Below are 21,857 nucleotides of genomic sequence, written 5' to 3' on the forward strand. Positions count from 1 at the left end.
CTCCCGGCGACCAGCATACCGGCACCGGGAGCCCGACCGCCGGCTTACCGACAGCGTGGTGAGCGCAAATGAGCCCCTTGCGGGCTCGCTGCGCTCGCCACGGGCACGGTGGCGCGCTACACTATTTTATTCTCCCTCTATGGGGGTCGTGGACCCCCACGAGGGAAAATAAGTGTCAGTATGCCAGCTGTCGGGCTCCCGGCGCCGGTATACTGAGCGCCGGGAGCCCGACCGCCGGCATACAGAAGACCACCCGCACACAAGCAGTACAGTTGGCATCAGGGGAAGTACAACACAAGTAACTACATTAATTCAAACACTTTCAGCTATCTGAAATAAGATTAAACCCTGACACTAATCAATGGCAGATTACTATTCAGTTTTTCAGCATGCTTTGAGGAGCCACTAAACCTGCTCAATCTCCATCAGCAGAGCCGGCCCTAGGCATAGGCAGACTAGGCAAAAGCCTAGGGCATTTGGAATACCTAGGGGCACAAGCAGCTTCTGCTGATTAAAATTATATGCAGCATGCCTATATTCTGTGTGTGACTGCAGCTCTATATGCATACAAAATGCATTACTAATGTGCAGCATTATGTGTATAAGGTGTACTACAGTATTTTGTGGTGTAACGTATACAAAGGACACTACTGTGTGGTCTATTGTGAATAAAGCGCAATACAGTGTGGTGTAATGTGAATAATGGGCACTACTGTGAGGAGTAACGTGGTACTGCTGTGTGATGTAGCGTGAATAAGAGACACTATTGCATGATATAATGTGAATAAAGTTGCAGTACTGGGTGGAATAATTTCAACTGGGGGTATTATTGTGTGGCCATGCCCCTTCCCAGCAAGAAGATGCCCCATTTTGGGCTGCGTACCGAATGTGCACACTGTTCCTATTTAAAATATAGGGGGTAGGAGCACCAAAATGAGTACTGCTATGGGTGAGCGGTGATGGTGCTGGGAAAGGGGTAAAGGGTCAGAAGTGGAAATAGCATCTGTGCAAGGGGGCACCAGCCAAAATATTGCCTAGGGCATCATATTGGTTAGGGCCGGCTCTGTCCATCAGGTTTGATAATAACCATTAGGTTCAGTTACTTTGCCATAACTTACCTTTAATTCCACCGTCCAACCACAATAGACCATTTATCAACTCCCTCCCCCCTCTCATTTCAAGAATGCCAACTTGTCTTTGTTAAAAAGGGTTAGGGTTAGGCTGCGGGTAGGGAGGGTTAGGGGGGAGAGTCAGGGGGGAGATCAGGATTTATAGTAATACAATAGATTAAATAACACACCCGGGGCGGGATGTTGATCGCATATGTACGAACATATGCGATCAATATCGCAATGCAGTGACAGAGGGCCCCCGCAATACATGTGAGGTGGTGTGTGTGGAGGTTCTCCGTCACCTCCCCGGGATCTTCACCTGCTCCCCTGCTGGGAAGCAGGCAGCAGGCTGTTCCCGGCGCCTCCTCCTCCCCCTGCAGCCGGAAGGCCCTCTGGCTGCGTTGCTGGGGGAGGAGGAGATTACCTTCCAGCTCCAGGCTTCCTGGAGGAAGGTATGCCTGGGGGGAGGGGGGGCAGCGCCTGCGGTGGGGGGCAGCGTCTGCGGCGGGCTGTAGCGGCCGGCAAAAACAAGCCCATAAGATTCTATAGGTTTACCATCCAGAGCTGGCGATACCCTCATCGGTGAAAACGCGGTGGTCGGGTGATAGTACATTTGAAAATGCGGTAAAGCCCCCAAAAAGGGGGGGGGGGGTTTACCCGCATTTTTTTTTTGTCAGGAGTTTAACAAGTAGATGTGCCCACAGCCTAAGGAGATTATACAGGTTGAGTATCCCTTATCCAAAATGCTTGGGACCAGAGGTATTTTGGATATCGGATTTTTCCGTATTTTGGAATAATTAGATACCATAATGAGATATCATGGTGATGGGACCTAAATCTAAGCACAGAATGCATTTATGTATCATATACACCTTATACAAACAGCCTGAAGGTAATTTTAGCCAATATTTTTTATAACTTTGTGCATTAAACAAAGTGTGTGTACATACACACAATTCATTTATGTTTCATATACACCTTATATACACAGCCTGAAGGTCATTTAATACAATATTATTAATAACTTTGTGTATTAAACAAAGTTTGTGTACATTGAGCCATCAAAAAACAAAGGTTTCACTATCTCACTCTCACTCAAAAAAGTCCGTATTTCGGAATATTCCGTATTTCGGAATATATGGATATGGGATACTCAACCTGTATAATAATACCCTCAGGACTTGTGTTCCTCGCATGTAGTAAATTCTTTATACAATTCTCATTCTTCCGGGTGGTTAGCAGGGTACCTTAAATCCGAGACATAGTCTCCCAGCATATATATACACACACACACACACACACACACACACAAATAAATAAATACCAGAGGGCGCTATTCAATTCAAAAGGTATATCAACAGTGAAACCCTTTAATAGTAGTAAGTTCATATATGGAGGAGATGTTCATTTGCAGGAGTTGTGGATTATAAACGTTGCAGGTATTCCTTCAACTTGAGGGCTAGATGCATCATCGCTTGGAAAGTGATAAAATGGAGAGGGTAAAAATGTCAGCCAATCAGCTCCTAACTGCCATATCACAGGCTGTGTTTGAAAAATGACAGTTATGAGCTGATTGGCTGGTACTTCTTTTACTCTCCATTTTATCACTTTCCAAGCGATGATGTATCTGGCTCTTAGTGTTGGTAATGACGTCCAGTGCTGGAGATGGAGCCGATTCTGTAGAGCTACCCTCTCACCAAGAAAAAAAGTCACCCAAAAATTACCATCAGGGCAATTATTAAAAGATACCAGACATTATATTCTTACAAAAAAAAGAATTTTCTTGAATAAAACAGCATTCATTGCTTACAATGACACAAAAGAACAAGAAAAAGAGGGAGCGCATTTTACAGGTTTATACAACTTAGTTAAAACAACTTACATCAATTAAGACATTAATAAAAACAAATTTATACAATCTGCTATTGTTGTTTCAAATTGATTGAATACTAAGGTCCTATAAATAGTCCACTGTATAAAGAGGAACTTTGTAGCTCTTCAGCCAAAGTAGGTGTAAAACAGTTTTTTGAAATCAGCTGATATTAGAGTTTGAGTCACACTGAGCGCCCAAGACGCTTTATGCCTGACCTCCCCTCCGCAGTGATGCTCACCACTTATGTAGATGACAGCTTGGCTCACAAAACAACGGACGTATAAACCTTGGTCCTCAACGAGTTTCTCTGTTGTGAGGGTATATATATATATATATATAAAACGGTTTCATCCTTCTGATCCGTCTTGGGCGATCAGTGTGACAATCCGGTCATCAAGTAAAATTACCAAGCTCAACTCCAAGCATTTCCTTACAATCAGTATATTGTACAGACCTCATAGAACAGGTCAGCAGTGATATATGGATCCCCATACTGGAACTGGAAAGGGAATGGCTACGCAAAATTGGAGGCTTGGCTATTCCTCCGTAGCTGGCTCAGGAACATTGTACCATCCCCCTTTTTCATCCTAGCACCACTGTATATGGTCTAATAAGGAGTCACGAATAACTTATGTAACAAAACAATGAACAGAACCCGTACTTCCTCCTTTGCATTATCCATTCTAACACAAGCCACTTTAATTTAGCAGAAATAATACAATATACTACTCAGCAGCAATATAAATTGGCAAGTCCAACCAGAACTCACTTATGTGAGTAAGGCCAGCATTCATAACAATTCCTCTACCACACTATACGGTGGAATGACTTAATTACCCATCATAGTTCCAGATCTAGTAAAGCTAATAAAATCCTATGAAAGTGCAAATATGCAGTAAGAAGGGGCCATTACATAATATGATTGTGCCAAAGTACAGTATCTATTGCTGTTAATTTGCATGATTGTAAAATAATTGTGGCTGTGTGTCCACTGTCCACCCACTTGTTGGGTTCTGGATCACTGATTGTTGATGTACTTCCTACCCCTGCCCCCACCCTCAAGCAAGTTTTCAGTTCCCCAAATTATTCCACCCTGTGTTTGGTTGTATCATATTTGTGAGGATATTGGATGTATGTGTGCTTTACTGCCCTAACAAAGGCGGCTGTTTAAAGCAGGAATTGTACCTTAGTAGGAAACAAACAAGAATTTGCTGATAATGGCGCTTACAGTGCAGTGGATTACAGTAGCCGACAAGAGGCATCCTTTTGCACAATTGGCTCCTGCACCCAGGTCACCATCCTCCTCTACACACTTCTCACATAGTTCACAATGTACTTAAACGGGTATGGTATGCCAGCAGTCACATGACCAACCGCAGCATCCCAGCAATGAGGATCCCAATTCCCGACACCGGGCAGAGGTAAATATTTACCCCTCTCCTACCCCCTACCTTAACCCTTGGGGGGTGGCGGCTAGGGATAATCTGTGGGGGGTGGGGGCTAGGACTAACTCTCGGGTGGTGGCAGGTACGGCTAACCACCACCCTAGCGCCTAACCCAACCACGTTTTGCCTTGTAAACATTTGCCGATTTAAAAAACGTACAAGTTCGGCAGGAGTCTCGGAACTCCGACCATCTCGCAAAGCCATTACATCCGGACAATTGTATTCATTCTGCATTGGGCATATGATGTCTCTTTAGAGTTAACGTATTGGAGCTATGGCTTGTGGTGGATCCTAAGTATTAAGAATGGGCACTGTGTCTGCAAACAAGGCAGGGCTAAGCACACATTGCACTCACCTGATCTGGTGGATATTTCACCCATTGTTGTCAATCCTAAAAGATAAAAGGAAGTTTAAATGTATCTTCATTTCACATAAAATTAAACAAGTATTAGGAATTCCAAAATACACATATACGGTATACCAATTACCTGCACTCAGTGTATTTCCACTACACTTGTAATATTCGTTACTTGAGTTACCGATATTCCACAAATCCCTAAAATAAATACTTTTAGATAAAAGCAATGTTTACACAAAGAAACAGGAGGGGATAGAAAATATAATAAGGAGACACAGAGTTATCGGTGGCTGTAGAGTTGTCATGTGCACTTATAGAAAGTTATGTGTATTGTATCCGATATTCATTTTTCTGAGCAATCCTCCTAAAAATCATTATCTCCTTTTCAAAATGAGTGTGAATAACAAAAATAGTGATAACAGAGAGGTGAGAAGGCAGAATCTTGGTGAAACAGAGCTTAAAGGGTGGATAATTACCAATTACAGTAGTCCGAAGAAACAAATCAAGAAAAAAAGTTGCATTTTGTAACCTGCCATAGTGAGAGTCTCCCAATCAAAAGATTTGGGGGTCTATTTACTAAGCCTTGGATGGAGATAAAGTTGCTGAAGATAAAGTACCAGCCAATCGGCCATGTCACAGGCTGTGTTTGAAAAATGACAGTTAGGAGCAGATTGGCTGGTACTTTATCTCCAGCGACTATCTCAATCCAAGGCTTAGTAAATAGACCCCATAGGGCCTAATTCAGCTTCAGTTGTAGTTTTGCGACAGACCGGACACGCCTCCGTTGTCCAGACTGCGGCCCGAAAATGGAGCTACAACGCTGGCAAAAGGCAGAGTCAAGGCCCCGTTCCCGCCCCCTCCAGGTCTTAGACTGCGATCGCAGTTTAGGACCTTGCACATGCACGCATGGGCGTGCGCACATGTGCAGAAGTTCTGGAATCGACAAATAGGGATATCAGCACTTTTCTGTCTGAACCTGAATCGGGACCATAGTGAGCTAGACATAACATTGAAAGATTTAAGTATTATTACTGACAGCAGCGCCGAGAGGTAGGGGGAACCAGGCTGCCCCCTCCCGAGTATACCTATACTTAAGGCCATCTTCCCAGTGATAGCTTCAGGAAGATGGCACCCACACATTGGGGGGGAATTCAATTGATACCGCTGCCCGATCTCACCTCTAAAATGGCTTGAGATCGCAGGGGTGATATTCAATTGATGCCCGTTATCACGCCAATTGCGCCCATTAGTGTCGGGTTTAGCCGCATAAAGCAACTAAACCCAACTAAACAAATGGGTGCGATCGCGTAAAGTGTCATTTGGGTGCTCAAACGCGTCACTTTTTCGCACATTTCAGCTTGCCAGCATGGGGGGCTGCAAGCCGAAAAGCGTCTTCCTGTGACTCAGCGCACTCGAATGGTGCAACAATTGAATTGCACCATTGGGCGCCATTGAAAGCAAAGACTCTGGCACTGTGCCAGAGTCTTTGCTCTCTAGTGCACATGCGCCCTCTTTCCAAATATCACTGAGAAGATGGCGCTGGCCGAGGTGGAGGGATCCGCTTCTCCTTTTAGGTCACGACATTCATAACATACTGTCATTGTCAGTCAACATTTAGAATATCAACATTCAGATCATGTGGACACTCTAATGTTGAAATTCTGAAGGTTTCCCTGGATATGATGTACCCAGGACATACTAGAAAATGACAGGTGACTTTCAAAGTATTTCTTCATGGGAAAATACTTTAGAATTAAGTTCTAAAATAAATAGCATGCAGGGACGTGCAGTCAGGGGAGGCAGTGCCTCCCCTGTCATTAATTAGTAAAATAATACAAAGAACATACTTATGACACATAAGTATCTTCTTTATTATTTTACTCATGATTAAAGTGTGTAAAATTAGTTTTGGAGGCACCGATCATGGTGCCTCCCGTAGTGATTGATAAAAGATATGGGAGCAGGGGGCGGGCGCGGGCGGGGCCTAGCAATGGGCAGGAAAAGCCCATTGAAATTGCATGGGAAAGCGGCACCATTAGAGGTGCCGCTTTCCTACAGGGACGTGCTTTCAACCTATGAAAGCACGTCCCCTGTCAGTGAGTCCACAGTGATTGGCCAGCGGATCCGTCACTGGATCCGCTGTCAATCACTGTGTGGGCGGCGGAGGTGCGGGATGCGGCGGGCCGGGCGGCGGAGGTGCTGGCAGCGGAGATGCGGGCAGCGGTAGCACGGACAGTTCAGCAGAGTTTGGCAGCGGAAGCGGTACCCATTTCAAAAAGGCACCTCAGCGTCATTTTTTAAATTCAAGATGGCCGCCGCGAGCCAATCATGGCTCGCCGCGTCATCGCCCCGCCCCCTCCACTGACTTATATAAGTCAGCGCGAGGCAGCGGCTGTCAGTCCGACGGCGGAGGAGGAGCTGAGAAGAGCTCCTGAAGACAGAAGACGCTGGAAGTCCTGGATGGGCGGCAGCTATGCAAAAGATCTTAGCAGCCACCGCCCACCAGGTAAAGATGCTGGAAGTCCTGGGAAGGCGGCGGCCATGCAAAAGAGCTTAAAGGCCGCCGCCTCCCAGGTGAAGACGCCGGAGGAAGACGCCAGAAGCCCTGGGGAGGTGGCGCCCCCCCAGGTGAAGACGCCAGAAACCCTGGGAAGGCGGCGGCCACGCAAAAGAGCTTAAAGGCCGCCGCCCCCAGGTGAAGACCCTGTTTAATAAAGGTTTTTTTTTTTAAAGTACGTGTAGTGTTTTTTTTTTTATATTTTCTTTACAGGTGGACTACAGGTGCCAGCGGGCCCTTTATGTTCGGGCATGCTGGCACTTGTGGTTCTCCAAGTGCCAGCATGCTGGGGCAGGCTTGCTGGGACCTGTAGGCCACCTGTAAAGAACAATATTACTATTCTTTACAGGTGGACTACAGGTGCCAGTGAGCCATTTATGTCCGGGCATGCTGGCACTTGTGGTTCTCCAAGTGCCAGCATGCTGGGGCAGGCTTGCTGGGACCTGTACGCCACCTGTAAAGAACAGTATTAGCATACAATGAACCCCGCACCCACCGCCACCAGGGGTGCGGGGCATAGCACTGGGCTATCAGCCCAGTGCTGGTTGTTGCTCGGAAGGGGGGACCCCATTTTTATTTTTTTTGGGTCCCCACTTTCCGAGGAATACCAGCCCTGGGCTGACTGGTTTGGGGGGTGTTTAATGGCATGGCAGGGGGACCCCACACTGAGTGTCTCCCCTGCTATGGCATTACCCCCCCTAGCTGGTTCTGCCTGGTGCTGGTTTTAGCGGTGTGGGGGGGACTGCATTTTTTTTTCCGGGGGGAGGGGGGGGGTTTAGCTGCATTGCCTCCCCAGCCCCTGACCTCACCGCACGTCACTGATAGCATGTAATGTTAAACAGAACTATCTAGCTTTACTTTGTGAAACATTCTTATTTTCGCTTTATTTTTTTTAAAAGATTGCTTTTATTGATTGTTTCAAGAATTATACCCCTTATACATGTAGCACAAATACAGAACATTTTCTCAGCCGGACATGAATCATCACTAATAAAACTGACATACAGTATTATCACCACCAGAAATTGAAAGACCAATCATACAGCTAGGTGATTCATCATTACCATCATCGCTACTGGCCCTATCAGGCAAGGTAACAGCGGTAAAGTAGGCTACACACTGGGCAATTATCCGGCCAGTCAGAGCCAATTCTCAGGATGGTCTGTTTGATTATCTCACAGAGGGCCCGATTCAGATGTGGACAGATTGAGCATCTCTTCTGCTTATGTGGAAGCAGCAGCAGCGATGCACAGATATGGTAATACAGAAGGAGGTGCCTGGTATAAGTAGACGCCTCCTGCATGCATGTGTTGGATCAAGTACGCAGCATTGGATCACTTGCCACACCATTGGCCAGCTGAGTGACCCATGAGGTCACAGAAGTCGGCCGCTGCAGCTCTTTCCAAAACGGAGATCCTGGCCTTGGCATTCCCTCAAAACGGAGGCAACACACCTTGGTTTTGGCAATGACTGCCACCAACGCCCCCTCCCCACGACCAAACGGCTGCAGACTTATTCTCTTGACGTCTGCTGCCGTACTGCATCTGATGACACAGGACCCATACTGCACATGCGTATTACGGGTCCAGCATATGCGCAATGTACTGAACATCAGTACTTTGCAACCAATGTGCTTAATGCGTCAAGCTCTGAATCAGGCCCAGTGTGCATGCAACACTCAGTACAGTCAATCAAATCATTGGTTACATCGTTGAGGTGTGTAACCTAGCTTAATAGTATTGCAAACAATTTCATTTGACCAAACCAAAATTGTATTGGCGTGCTGCTGAAATAATGAATGCTGGCCTAATGGGAGATAATTTCACACTCTGGATTTACAATATACAGTGAAAAAATCCATTATCATCATCAATTTATCCTTTTTATTTCATCCAAAGGTAAGTAAATTATATGTGCCCAGTTATAATCTGTGCCCATAATCTTCATAATTATAATGATCTTCAGAACCAGGATTAGATTTCCAGATTTGGGTAATTGTACACTTTTAATTACTGTAATTGCTGGTGCTTTCAGAGATTGTATCAATATCAATGCTGCATGAGGGCTTTTTATCCATCTTATTCTCAGGTGCTGTTGCTGCTAAGGTATTGGGGCAGAGGACTAGATCTGCAAACGTTTAACACTAGCTATTTCATCAGAGTAGTACAGCTCAATCCAGCATGACTATATATTTCCGCATCTACTGTATCTCATACTGTAGCTGCTAGTTTAAGTTCTGCTATGGCTGCACAATGAAACAATACAGCCACTGCTTCGCTTTAAGCGTAATCCCTTAAACTTTATTTAATGACTGCAGCCATGTGTTGGTTCTGCATTTTTACCACACTCTCAGTTTCTGGCACAAAAGGACATGTTTTAATTTTCAACAACTTTCCATCTCTCTGCAACAACTGCTCTCACCAATTTCTACATTTACCTCTCCCGAGACTGCTGTATCCCACCTGAACCAGACTCTACAGAGAGCCCTTGATGAAGTGATTCCAGCTACCTATCACCCTCCACGCAGGTTTAGATGCCAACCGTGGCACTCTAAATCAACAAGACACCTCCAAAAACGGTCACGTAAAGCAGAACGTTAGTGGTGTAAATCTCGGAATCCAAGTGACTTCCTCACATATAAGACCACCTTCCACTAATACTGTAGTGCCCTGGACACTGCCAAACAAACATACTTCCAATCTCTCATCTCTTCTCATGCCACCAACCCCAAGCGACTTTTTAATACATTTAAATCACTACTTTACCCCACCTTTCCCCCTCATTATCTACTATCAGTGCACAAGATCTTGCCTCTCACTTCAAGGACAAGATTGATAAAATCTGAGATGAAATGGTATACTGTTATGCACACCAGTGCCTGCAGGAAAGTACTGGTGTCAGAACTGTTATGCACTCCAGTGTCTGCAGGAATGTACTGGTGTTTGAACTGTTATGCAAAACAAATGGACTCACAGACAAACTGGGGAATATGACATAACGTACACAGAAGGTAATAGGGTAACAAAATACACACAAAGTGAACAGAGAAGCCCAGAGGCTAAGGAACTGGGTATCTCCCTTGTATTAGAACTGCACAGATGGAAAAAGCAAGATGTTGTGTTTTAATACTTAGAGAACCCGAAATGCTGTTGCTAAGGGCAACAGCAAAACCCTAAAGGGTTACCAACGGGTGTGGCAGTAAACTCCTTGGTCAGAGATGGAATGATAGACACAAGGAGAGTCTCCACAATCCTATTTCTCACTTGCAGTGCACAGGTTTTAGCTTACTGCCACTAAACTGACCCCTGACACCTAGCACAGTGAGACAGGATTAGACAGGCAAGTCTTAGAATACAGCCGCAAACTTGCTAAGTTCACAGAGTAGTAACAGAACCCCAGCAAGCTAAACGACTGACTCCAGTCTTACTGCTAGGTCTGGATTGGCAGAGTGTAATACCAAATCCCCAGGCCTATTTGCAGTAAGCAACAAACAAATACAAAGCTACACAGTACTGGCTAACTTTCATGAACTGACTAACCAACAAAGATTCAGCAGCATCTGCTTACCCTGAAAAGAGGCCTTATAAAGCAGGTGCTGTCGACGCCCCACTCAGACCTCACAGACTGTGAGCACAAAAACCAGCACCGGATCCCCTGCCGTGCACAGAGCCTATAACCACTGCACAGCTAAAGACCCGAACCGGAGTATCAGCTGCGCTCAGGTTACTCCACTAGCACTTGTCTCCCGGTTGCCATGACGACGTGGCAGCACAGGGCAGGAGACCCTAACAGTACCCCCCCTCTGACGAGGGGTCAAAGAACCCCTACCACCGGGTTTATCGGGGAACTGCGAGAAGAAAGAGCGTATCAGTCTGGGGGCATGAAGATCACAACTGCGCACCCACGACCGCTCCTCCGGGCCATACCCCTTCCAGTGCACCAAAAATGACAGCCGAACCACCTTGGAGTCAAGAATCCTTTCAACAACAAACTCCCTCTGGCCACGTATCAGAAGAGGGGAAGGTCTTCCACTGGAAGAAGGATTACTAATCGCCCGTTTTAAAAGGGAACAATGAAATGTTTTATTGATACCCAAAGAACGGGGCAGATCTAACTGAAATGCCACCGGATTGATAACCCTGGTGATCTTATAAGGGCCGATGAACCGGGGCCCTAACTTATGAGATGGCTGTCTCAACTTCAAATTCTTGGTAGACAACCAGACGAAGTCTCCTAATTTGAAGCTGCAGGGTCTTTTCCGCTTATCAAAAACCCTTTTGGTCACTAATGACACAGACACAAGGGCTTTCTTCACTTTCCGCCAAATACCTCTAAGGACCGAAACCACAGAGGAACCACCAGGCGTGGAGTCCAGGGGGTCAAAAGAATTGGCCTTAGGATGATGCCCATACACACAAAGGAAGGGAGAGATCCCTGTAGCAGAGTGAGCCGCGTTGTTATAGGCAAACTCCGCCATGGACAGATGAGCAACCCAGTCAGTCTGACACTTGGAGACATAACACCTGAGGAACTGCTCCAAGGACTGGTTCACCCTTTCAGTCTGCCCATTAGACTGCGGATGGTAGCCTGACGACAAGCTGACAGAAATCTGGAGATCGGAACAAAATGCCCTCCAGAATTTGGCCACAAACTGGGATCCGCGGTCAGAGACCACATCAAGTGGCAACCCGTGGAGATGCACAACATGCAGCATAAATAATTCAGACAGGCGTCTGGCTGATGGCAGCCCAACCAGTGGAACGAAGTGCGCCATCTTCGAAAACCTGTCAACGACAACCCAGATGGCTGTCATCCCCGAGGATTTGGGCAAGTCCACCACAAAATCCATTGAAATGTGGGTCCATGGCTTAGATGGGATAGAGAGTGGATGTAATGGGCCAACAGGAACCCCTCTAGGAGTCTTATTTCGGGCACAGATGTCACATGCCCGAACCCACTGATCCACATCCTTAGCCACCGAGGGCCACCACACCGCCCTAGATAGCAACTCCCGAGTTCTGGCAATACCCGGGTGACCTGCCGACTTCTTGGCATGGAATTCCAGGAACACTCGCTGTCTTAACCTAGGAGGCACAAACAAAAGACCTACCGGAAGGTCTGGAGGAGCCTGCTCCTGTGCTCTAAGGACTAATGATAAGAGGTCCTGGGTAATGCCCACTTTAATACATGATGGGGAAACAATGGGCAACGGCTCCTCGGTGGTCTCCTGGATTGGAGCAAAACTCCGCGAGAGCGCATCAGCCTTGATGTTTTTTGACCCAGGGCGATATGTTATCAAAAAATTAAAGCGAGCAAAAAACAAAGCCCATCGTGCCTGCCTGGCATTGAGACGCTTCGCTGACTCTAAATATGCCAGATTCTTATGGTCAGTGAGAATTGAGACCACAAACTTAGCCCCCTCAAGCCAGTGTCTCCACTCCTCGAGTGCATCCTTAATAGCCAACAATTCCCGGTTACCCACGTCATAATTCATCTCGGCAGGCGAAAATTTACGGGAAAAGTAAGCACAGGGATGAAGGCGATTATCAGACACTCCCATCTGAGAAAGCACTGCCCCAATACCCATCTCAGAGGCATCCACCTCCACCACAAAAGGACGCTCTGGATCTGGGTGTCGCAGCACCTTGGCCGAAACAAATGCCCTTTTGAGACGGGCAAAAGCCGCTTTAGCCTCACAAGACCAGTGAGCAACATCCGCCCCTTTCTTAGTGAGTGCCACCAAGGGCGCCACTATAGACGAAAATCCAGCGATAAATCGTCTATAAAAATTCGCAAAGCCCAGGAAACGCTGAAGCGCCTTCAAACTAGTGGGCTGCACCCAATCCAGGACTGCCTGTACCTTGGAACCCTCCATTTGGAAACCTTCTGGGGAGATAATATATCCTAGAAATGCGATTTGCTGAACTTCAAATTCGCACTTCTCCAGCTTCGCCCCAAGCCGGTGGTCTCTGAGTTTCTGGAGGACTAAGCGTACATGCTTCCGATGTTCCTCCAGGGAATGGGAGAAGATTAGGATGTCATCTAAGTATACAACTAAGAATCTATCCAAATATTCCCTGAGCACATCATTCATGAAATCCTGGAAGACTGCCGGGGCATTACAGAGCCCAAAAGGCATCACCAAATATTCATAATGCCCTGAGTGGGTATTAAAGGCAGTCTTCCATTCATCCCCCTCTCTTATTCGGATTAGATTGTACGCACCGCGTAGGTCAATCTTAGAAAAAATGGTGGCAGTACGAAGCTGGTCAAACAAGACCGAAATGAGAGGCAGTGGGTATGAGTTTTTAATCGTGATACGGTTCAATTCCCTGAAGTCGATGCAGGGTCGCAACAAACCGTCCTTTTTACCCACGAAGAAGAACCCCGACCCAACTGGAGACTGTGAAGGTCTGATAAATCCCTTAGCCAAGTTCTCCTGAATGTACTCTGCCATAGCCTGAGTCTCAGGACGTGACTGAGTACAACCTGCTCTTGGGAAGCTTAGCATTTGGCAACAAATCAATGGCACAATCATAGGGGCGATGGGGAGGTAGTACCTCTGCAACTTTTTTGGAGAACACGTCCGCAAAATCTGCATAACACCCTGGCAATCCTGGCAAACTTAGCTGCGAGAGCCTGACTGGAAGGCTCAAGCAACTCCTGAAACAATTAGTACCCCAACTAAGAATCTCCCCAGAGACCCAGTCAAATTGAGGATTGTGGGCCCTTAACCAGGGTAACCCCAACACCAATGGGGCAAAAGTACAGACAGTCACATAAAAGGACAATTTTTCAGAGTGTGTGGCTCCAATAAACAAAGAAATCTGGCTAGTGCAAGAGGTAATTTTACCTTGGGATAATGGTTCCCCGTTTAACCCACAAATCTCAATTTCCGATGCCAAGGGTACTAAGGGAACAGAGTGTTTCAGGGCGAATTGGCGGTCCATAAAAACCCCGTCGGCCCCACTGTCCACAAAGGCCTCAGTCTTGACAGTTTGACCGAGGATCTTCAAGGTCACCGGAATGATAAAAGTCTTCTTGGGAAATTCTGACTTCTGGCCTGACAGGATATTTCCCATCACCCTCAGGCCCTGAAGTTTTCCGGCTTTTCTGGGCATGATACTACCACATGACCTTTATTCCCACAGTACAAACACAACCCCTGCTGTCTCCTCCGCGTCTTCTCACGCGAGGAGAGGCGGGTAGCCCCAATCTGCATAGGCTCCTCAGAAAATTCCTCAGAGTCTGAGGTTCCCTTGGGAAGGAAGGAAATCTCAGTCTCCCTTTCAAGCCTACACTCTCTCAGCCATCTATCCACCCGGATGGATAACTGCATGAGCTGATCCAAGCTATCAGGCAAGGGATATTGTACCAGTTGGTCCTTTATCTGGTTAGAAAGACCTCTTCGGTACTGGTGTCTCAGGGCTGGGTCATTCCACTGGGTATCATGGGCCAACCTCCGAAACTCCGTACAGTAAACCTCAACTGGCCTTCGCCCTTGCTTAAGGATCGAAATCTGAGCCTCGGCTGAGGCCGTCTTGTCAGGGTCATCATACAACATGCCCAGTGCCGTAAAAAAAGCATCAACACTTTTAAGCGACGGACAGTCAGGCTGCAACCCATATGCCCAGACCTGTGGGTCTCCTTGTAGCAAGGAAATCACTATGCCCACCCGCTGAATCTCCGACCCAGAAGACTGAGGCCTAAGCCGGAAGTATAGCTTGCAGCTCTCCTTGAAACAAAAGAACTGCGAGCGATCTCCAGAAAAACGATCCGGGAGATTTACTTTCGGCTCCTTAACCCCTGCAGGTGCTGCTGCTGCGGGAGCTCCACCAGCAGCCTGGGAGGTGTGCATTTTAATGGATAAATCATTAAATTGTCGAGTCAGGACCTGCACCTGATCGACCACCTGTTGCAACGTATTTTGAGGGGTATGCTCCATATTCCCACAAAATTTCAACAGGAGTATTAGGCTGCTGAATATGTTATGCACACCAGTGCCTGCAGGAAAGTACTGGTGTCAGAACTGTTATGCACTCCAGTGTCTGCAGGAATGTACTGGTGTTTGAACTGTTATGCAAAACAAATGGACTCACAGACAAACTGGGGAATATGACATAACGTACACAGAAGGTAATAGGGTAACAAAATACACACAAAGTGAACAGAGAAGCCCAGAGGCTAAGAAACTGGGGCCCTCATTCCGAGTTGTTCGCTCGGTATTTTTCATCGCATCGCAGTGAAAATCCGCTTAGTACGCATGCGCAATGTTCGCACTGCGACTGCGCCAAGTAACTTTACTATGAAGAATGTAATTTTACTCACGGCTTTTTCTTCGCTCCGGCGATCGTAATGTGATTGACAGGAAATGGGTGTTACTGGGCGGAAACACAGCGTTTCAGGGGCGTGTGGCTGAAAACGCTACCGTTTCCGGAAAAAACGCAGGAGTGGCCGGGGAAACGGTGGGAGTGCCTGGGCGAACGCTGGGTGTGTTTGTGACGTCAACCAGGAACGACAAGCACTGAAATGATCGCACAGGCAGAGTAAGTCTGGAGCTACTCTGAAACTGCTAAGTAGTTAGTAATCGCAATATTGCGAATACATCGGTCGCAATTTTAAGAAGCTAAGATTCACTCCCAGTAGGCGGCGGCTTAGCGTGTGTAACTCTGCTAAATTCGCCTTGCGACCGATCAACTCGGAATGAGGGCCTGGGTATCTCCCTTGTATTAGAACTGCACAGATGGAAAAAGCAAGATGTTGTGTTTTAATACATAGAGAACCCGAAATGCTGTTGCTAAGGGCAACAGCAAAACCCTAAAGGGTTACCAACGGGTGTGGCAGTAAACTCCTTGGTCAGAGATGGAATGATAGACACAAGGAGAGTCTCCACAATCCTATTTCTCACTTGCAGTGCACAGGTTTTAGCTTACTGCCACTAAACTGACCCCTGACACCTAGCAAAGTGAGACAGGACTAGACAGGCAAGTCTTAGAATACAGCCGCAAACTTGCTAAGTTCACAGAGTAGTAACAGAACCCCAGCAAGCTAAACGACTGACTCCAGTCTTACTGCTAGGTCTGGATTGGCAGAGTGTAATACCAAATCCCCAGGCCTATTTGCAGTAAGCAACAAACAAATACAAAGCTACACAGTACTGGCTAACTTTCATGAACTGACTAACCAACAAAGATTCAGCAGCATCTGCTTACCCTGAAAAGAGGCCTTATAAAGCAGGTGCTGTCCACGCCCCACTCAGACCTCACAGACTGTGAGCACAAAAACCAGCACCGGATCCCCTGCCGTGCACAGAGCCTATAACCACTGCACAGCAAAAGACCCGAACCGGAGTATCAGCTGCGCTCAGGTTACTCCACTAGCACTTGTCTCCCGGTTGCCATGACGACGTGGCAGCACAGGGCAGGAGACCCTAACATATACTCTTCCTCATCCAGTGACCTACTCAATTCTCTACCTGAACCTTCTGTCATTTGCTCCCACAAATGAGGATGAAGTATCAACACTCTTCTCATCCTCCTACTCTACTACCTCTCCTCTTGATCCTGTACCTTCACAAGTCAGTAAAACTCTGTCTCCTGTGCTTATCCCAACCTTAACTAAAATCTGTAATTTCTCTCTCTACTGGTATCTTTCCTTTTGTATTCAAGCATGCAGTGATTACTCCCATTCTGAAAAAACAAAACTTTGACCCAAACTCTCTCTTGAACTACCGCCCCATCTCTCAGCTCCCATGCCCCCAAAGCTACTTGAGAGACTCTCCTACAATCGCTTCACACACTTTCTTAACGCCCACAACTTATGGGACCCACTTCAGTCAGGCTTTCGTGTCCAACACTCCACAGAGACAGCACTGACAAAAGTAGTGAATGATCTGGTCACTGCTAGATAGAAAGGCCATTACTCACTTCTTAATCTTCTAGATCTTTCTGCTGCTTTTGACACTGTTGACCACTCTCTTCTCATACAAAACACTACAATCATTAGGTCTTCAGGACACAGCCCTTTCTTGGTTCTCATCCTACCGATCTATGTGCTATTTCAGTGTTCACTTCTCTGATTCCACCTCCTCTTCGCTACCCCTATCAGTTGGAGTACCGCAAGGCTCAGTCTTAGGTCCTCTGCTTTTCTCAATCTATACCTCATCTCTTGGTAAACTTATCAGCTCCTTCAGTTTCCAGTATCATTTGTACAATGATGATATTCAAATCTATCTATCCTCCCCAGATTTATCACCAACTGTATTGGTTCGTGTCACTGAATGCCTTTCTGCCATTTCATCTTGGATGTCATCTCGCCACCTCAAACTCAACATTTCCAAAATAGAATTAATTATATTCCCACCAGCCAAGCGTAGTTACCAACCTGATATCTCCATAACTGTTGACAACTCGACAATCTACCCTACCCCACAAGCTCGCTGCCTAGGTGTCATCCTGAACTCTGAACTGTCCTTTGTTCCACACATTCAATCTGTCTCTAAATCATGTTACATACATCTAAAAAACATATCCAAAATACGCCCTTATCTTACACAAGACACTGCAAAAACGCTAATCCATGCTCTCATTATCTCCTGTATTGATTATTGCAATAGTCTCTTTACTGGCCTTCCCAAGAAAAGACTCTCACTACTACAATCCATTCTGAATGCAGCTGCAAGGATAATCTTCCTAGCAAGACGTTCATCTGCTGATCCTCTCCATCAGTCCCTCCATTGGTTGGCCATATTCTGCCGTATTCAATTTAAAATACTTCTACTCACATATAAAGCTATTAACGAAACTACACCAACATATATCTCTTTACTTATCTCAAAATATCTCTCAACTCGACCGCCCTGCACAATTGCAAGACTTTCTTCGGGCGGCACCCACCCTATGGAATGCCCTCCCACGCACAAGTTCAACATGTCATGCCCAAGCTCCAAAGGTACCATCTGTATGTGGTGTGCAATAGTGGAAAGTACCTCCATGTCGCTAATGCCTTATCAAGTACTCACCTCTTGGATTCAGGTGTCTCTAGTGATGATGACCTAGATGTCATGGAGTTATATGTCCTCTTCTCTAGGCACTGGGAGGAGCTCCATGTTATATCACTTAGAAATGTCCTCTGCCAACGGTTGTCTTGTGTTGTCCTGCATGGCTGGCCTTCTTCTTCCATGGAACTGTACTGTGACCTCAATCCTTTCCTCTCCTGCCACAATTAATTATCCCTTTCAGATACTATACTCATGCATGTTCAGCAGTTTGTGATACCTTATGCCCTTCAACAGCTATGTGGTGCAATATGACAGTGAATTGTGTGAGCGCAACAGGTTGGGGTGTGATACAAAAGATAGACATTAAAGAGATAGTCATTAGGTCAACAGTAAAAGGTCAGAGGTTCGACAGGGTCAACAGGTTGACAGACAACATGCCGACTGGGATAAAAGATCGACACACAAAAAATGTGGGTGTTTTGTGTTTTTAAACATCTTTTACCCAAATTTGTTGAAATGCGTCCCCTCACGGGCTTGCTTTGCTCATTACACTTCGGGCACGGTGGCTCGCTCCGCTCTGCTTTGCTCGCCACAAGGTTACTAATGGTGATAGTTTGTGACATGGATAGTCAATTTGATGAAATGCGTCCCCTCGCGGAATCGCTTCGCTCGCCAAGCTTCGGGCTCTGTTGTAACTAAAAGGTAATACTGTAGTTTGTCACATTGATAGTAATTGCAGCAAAAGTTGTACAAATGTAAAAAACATGTGTCCACCATTTGTCGACCTTTTGGCCCTGTCAAACTTTTGACCCTGGCAACCTCCCCCTTCTGTCTGCTGTTTGACATTTTGACCCTGACAACCTTTTGACTGTCGACCTTTTGACCCTTTAGACCTTTTGACTGTCGACCTTTTGACTTTCGACCTTTTGACTGTCTTTCTATCAACCGACTCCCAACATGTGGCACCACCTAGGGGTGTGTGAGCCCATACCTCCACCTCAGCTGACACCTGCTTAGGGTGTAGAAAACCAATCATAATCGATATCCCCTGAAGAGTCACCTATTTGGGTGCAGGACAGTCCCATGCCCTTTCCCAATAGTAAACCTATTCAAACACCAAACACACTAGCCCTTTTTTTGTCACTAGGTCTGGGAGAATGTGCACGCCTAATCCAAAATTCCAGGACTATGTACTTACATTTTTTTCAGTTTATGTTTGTCATTTTTACGCACTGTCCTCAACACATTTTTAACTATTACTTTATTGCTATTTATGCTATTCCATAATGGCTTGCAGGTATAAACGAGCCGACACCAACGATGAATGACCGCGGGGCCGTGCATCGTTCATCGTTGGTGCCTAGTTGTTCATATCGGAAGCACACATCGGCCAGTGTGTAGGGCCCAGGAGCGGTTCTAGGCGCAGACAAGCTGTACCTGTGCCCGGGGGACTGTGGCCTGCGGGCCTAACTGCAGTCCCCTCACAGACACCCATTGCACACCCCACCTATCGCAGTCCGCAGCTGCAGCAGGCGCAGTGGGCTGTGTGGGCGCCCGCTGCAGCCGGCACCGTTGTCAGACGGCTAGAGGTCATAATTGACCTCTAGTGTCTGTGCGACGCTATGGGAGAGATGTAATGAGCGGGCGGCCAGAGATGGAGGGCAGCATCGGTCGGGAAGCAGGTGAGTATTGGGTTTGTTTTTTTTTAAATTTGTGTATGTAAGTGGCGTTACTATGGTGCAAATCTACAGTGGGCTGGGGGCACACCTGGTGGTGTAATGTGACTGGCAGACACTGCTTTGCGGTGTAATGTGAATCAGTACTATTATGTAGCCACGCCCCATTCCTATGAAGCCACACACCTATTTTTCAACTCTGTTTTGTCTGTTGGGGGAGTGGGGGGGGGCAAAGGAAACTTCCACCCTGGGCGCCACAAAGGTCTAGAAACAACCCTGGTAGGGTCCATAACTTTATACTGGCCAATTTGCAATTCTGGCAAATGTCAAAAGGCCAATGGCTGGATGAGCCTATCCAGCCATCTTTGTTTGGCCAGAATGCTTAAAAGTCCCCTTGACGCATGACCATATGCGCACTTATGGAAAAAGTGCTGGGCCTGAATTTTAGCCTCAGTCCGTTCCTCCCTAATCCCTAGTACATTGTGCACACTGCATACTAGAGTGCATGTCTGAAAAAACACAGCTGCCCACATATTTAACTAACTTTCATCTAACTAACTGACCAACTTGTCTGTCCAACTAAACAATCATTAAGCATACACCATACCGATTCAGTATGATATCCCAACTGTCGGGATCCCTGGCAGTCCGGAGACTGACGCCGAGATCCTAACCGCCGGAATACCGACGGCGAGCGCAGCATGTATTTCACCGGGTGTTGGGACTCCTGACAGCCGGGATCCCGACAGCCAGCAAATTGAATGCCTCCCCTCCACACAACTAACCAACTTTATCATCTGAGCAGCCATCCAACCAAATTCTTTTTTTTTTTTTTTTTTTTTGGAATAGAGTATTTTTATTCAACAAGTATAAAATCGTTACAGACATTTCAGTGTACACTGGGATCTTCAATTATTATTACACAATATATTCATGCACATATCTCTCTCAAACAATATATATATATATATATATATATATATATATATATATATATATATATATACACTCCACAGTTGGTCCGGCTCTCCATATTCAAATTATTACCGGCCCGGGTGCCCCCACACCTCTTACAATAGAAATAGTCTCCACGTGCGGCACTCCTAGGCAAATAGCAGTCAACTCTTATATCGGCATACCCTATATGCCGATATAAGAGTTGACTGCTATTTGCCTAGGAGTGCCGCACGTGGAGACTATTTCTATATTTCTATATATATATATATATATATATATATATATATATATATATATATATATATATATATATATATATATATATATATATATATATATATATATATATATATATATATTATATATATGAAGGACAAAAAACTGCGGCACTCAGGGACTTTTGCTTACAAAACTGTATTACAAAATTCAATTACATGCAGGTGCGCCATGTACCTGCCATGCACCTGCAGGTGCGCCATGTAATTGAATTTTGTAATACAGTTTTGTAAGCAAAAGTCCCTGAGTGCCGCAGTTTTTTGTCCTTCATATCAGTATTTCTCTGGGGGCACCAGGGCAGCTACACAAGCAGAGGGAGTGCCGGTCTTTGGATGTTTTATATATATATATATATATATATATATATATATATATATATATATATATATATATATATATATATATATATATATATATATATATATATATATATATATATATATACATATACGTGATGTAGCTGGTAGTCACAGGACCGTATATGGTCAACCCGCATATACCAGGGTCTCTGAAGTCTGCAGTCAAATTTCAAACACCTACTAACATTTCTTGTTTTCTCCCCAAGATACTGCAATAACCCCCCCCCCCCCCCCTCCTCCAACTA

General features: G+C 45.9%; 1 protein-coding gene across 3 annotated transcripts in view; it reads right to left on the bottom strand.

Annotated features, from left to right (window-relative positions):
• LOC134969283 (transmembrane protein 272-like) overlaps nt 1–21,857 on the bottom strand; it is a 183,111-nt gene that overhangs the window by 145,059 nt on the left and 16,195 nt on the right. For 2 of the 3 annotated variants that reach the window (XM_063945131.1, XM_063945132.1), the window contains exons 2-3: nt 4,919–4,986; nt 4,786–4,821 (exon numbers count right to left, since the gene is read on the bottom strand). In XM_063945131.1, coding sequence (XP_063801201.1) covers nt 4,786–4,821; nt 4,919–4,986 — 104 coding nt within the window. Of the gene's footprint in view, nt 1–4,785; nt 4,822–4,918; nt 4,987–18,365; nt 18,560–21,857 lie in introns of all 3 variants that reach the window. The other variant, XM_063945130.1, reaches the window with a different exon arrangement.

This window comes from Pseudophryne corroboree, chromosome 11 (genome assembly GCF_028390025.1).
Source record: "Pseudophryne corroboree isolate aPseCor3 chromosome 11, aPseCor3.hap2, whole genome shotgun sequence".
NCBI classification, from domain to species: domain Eukaryota; kingdom Metazoa; phylum Chordata; class Amphibia; order Anura; family Myobatrachidae; genus Pseudophryne; species Pseudophryne corroboree.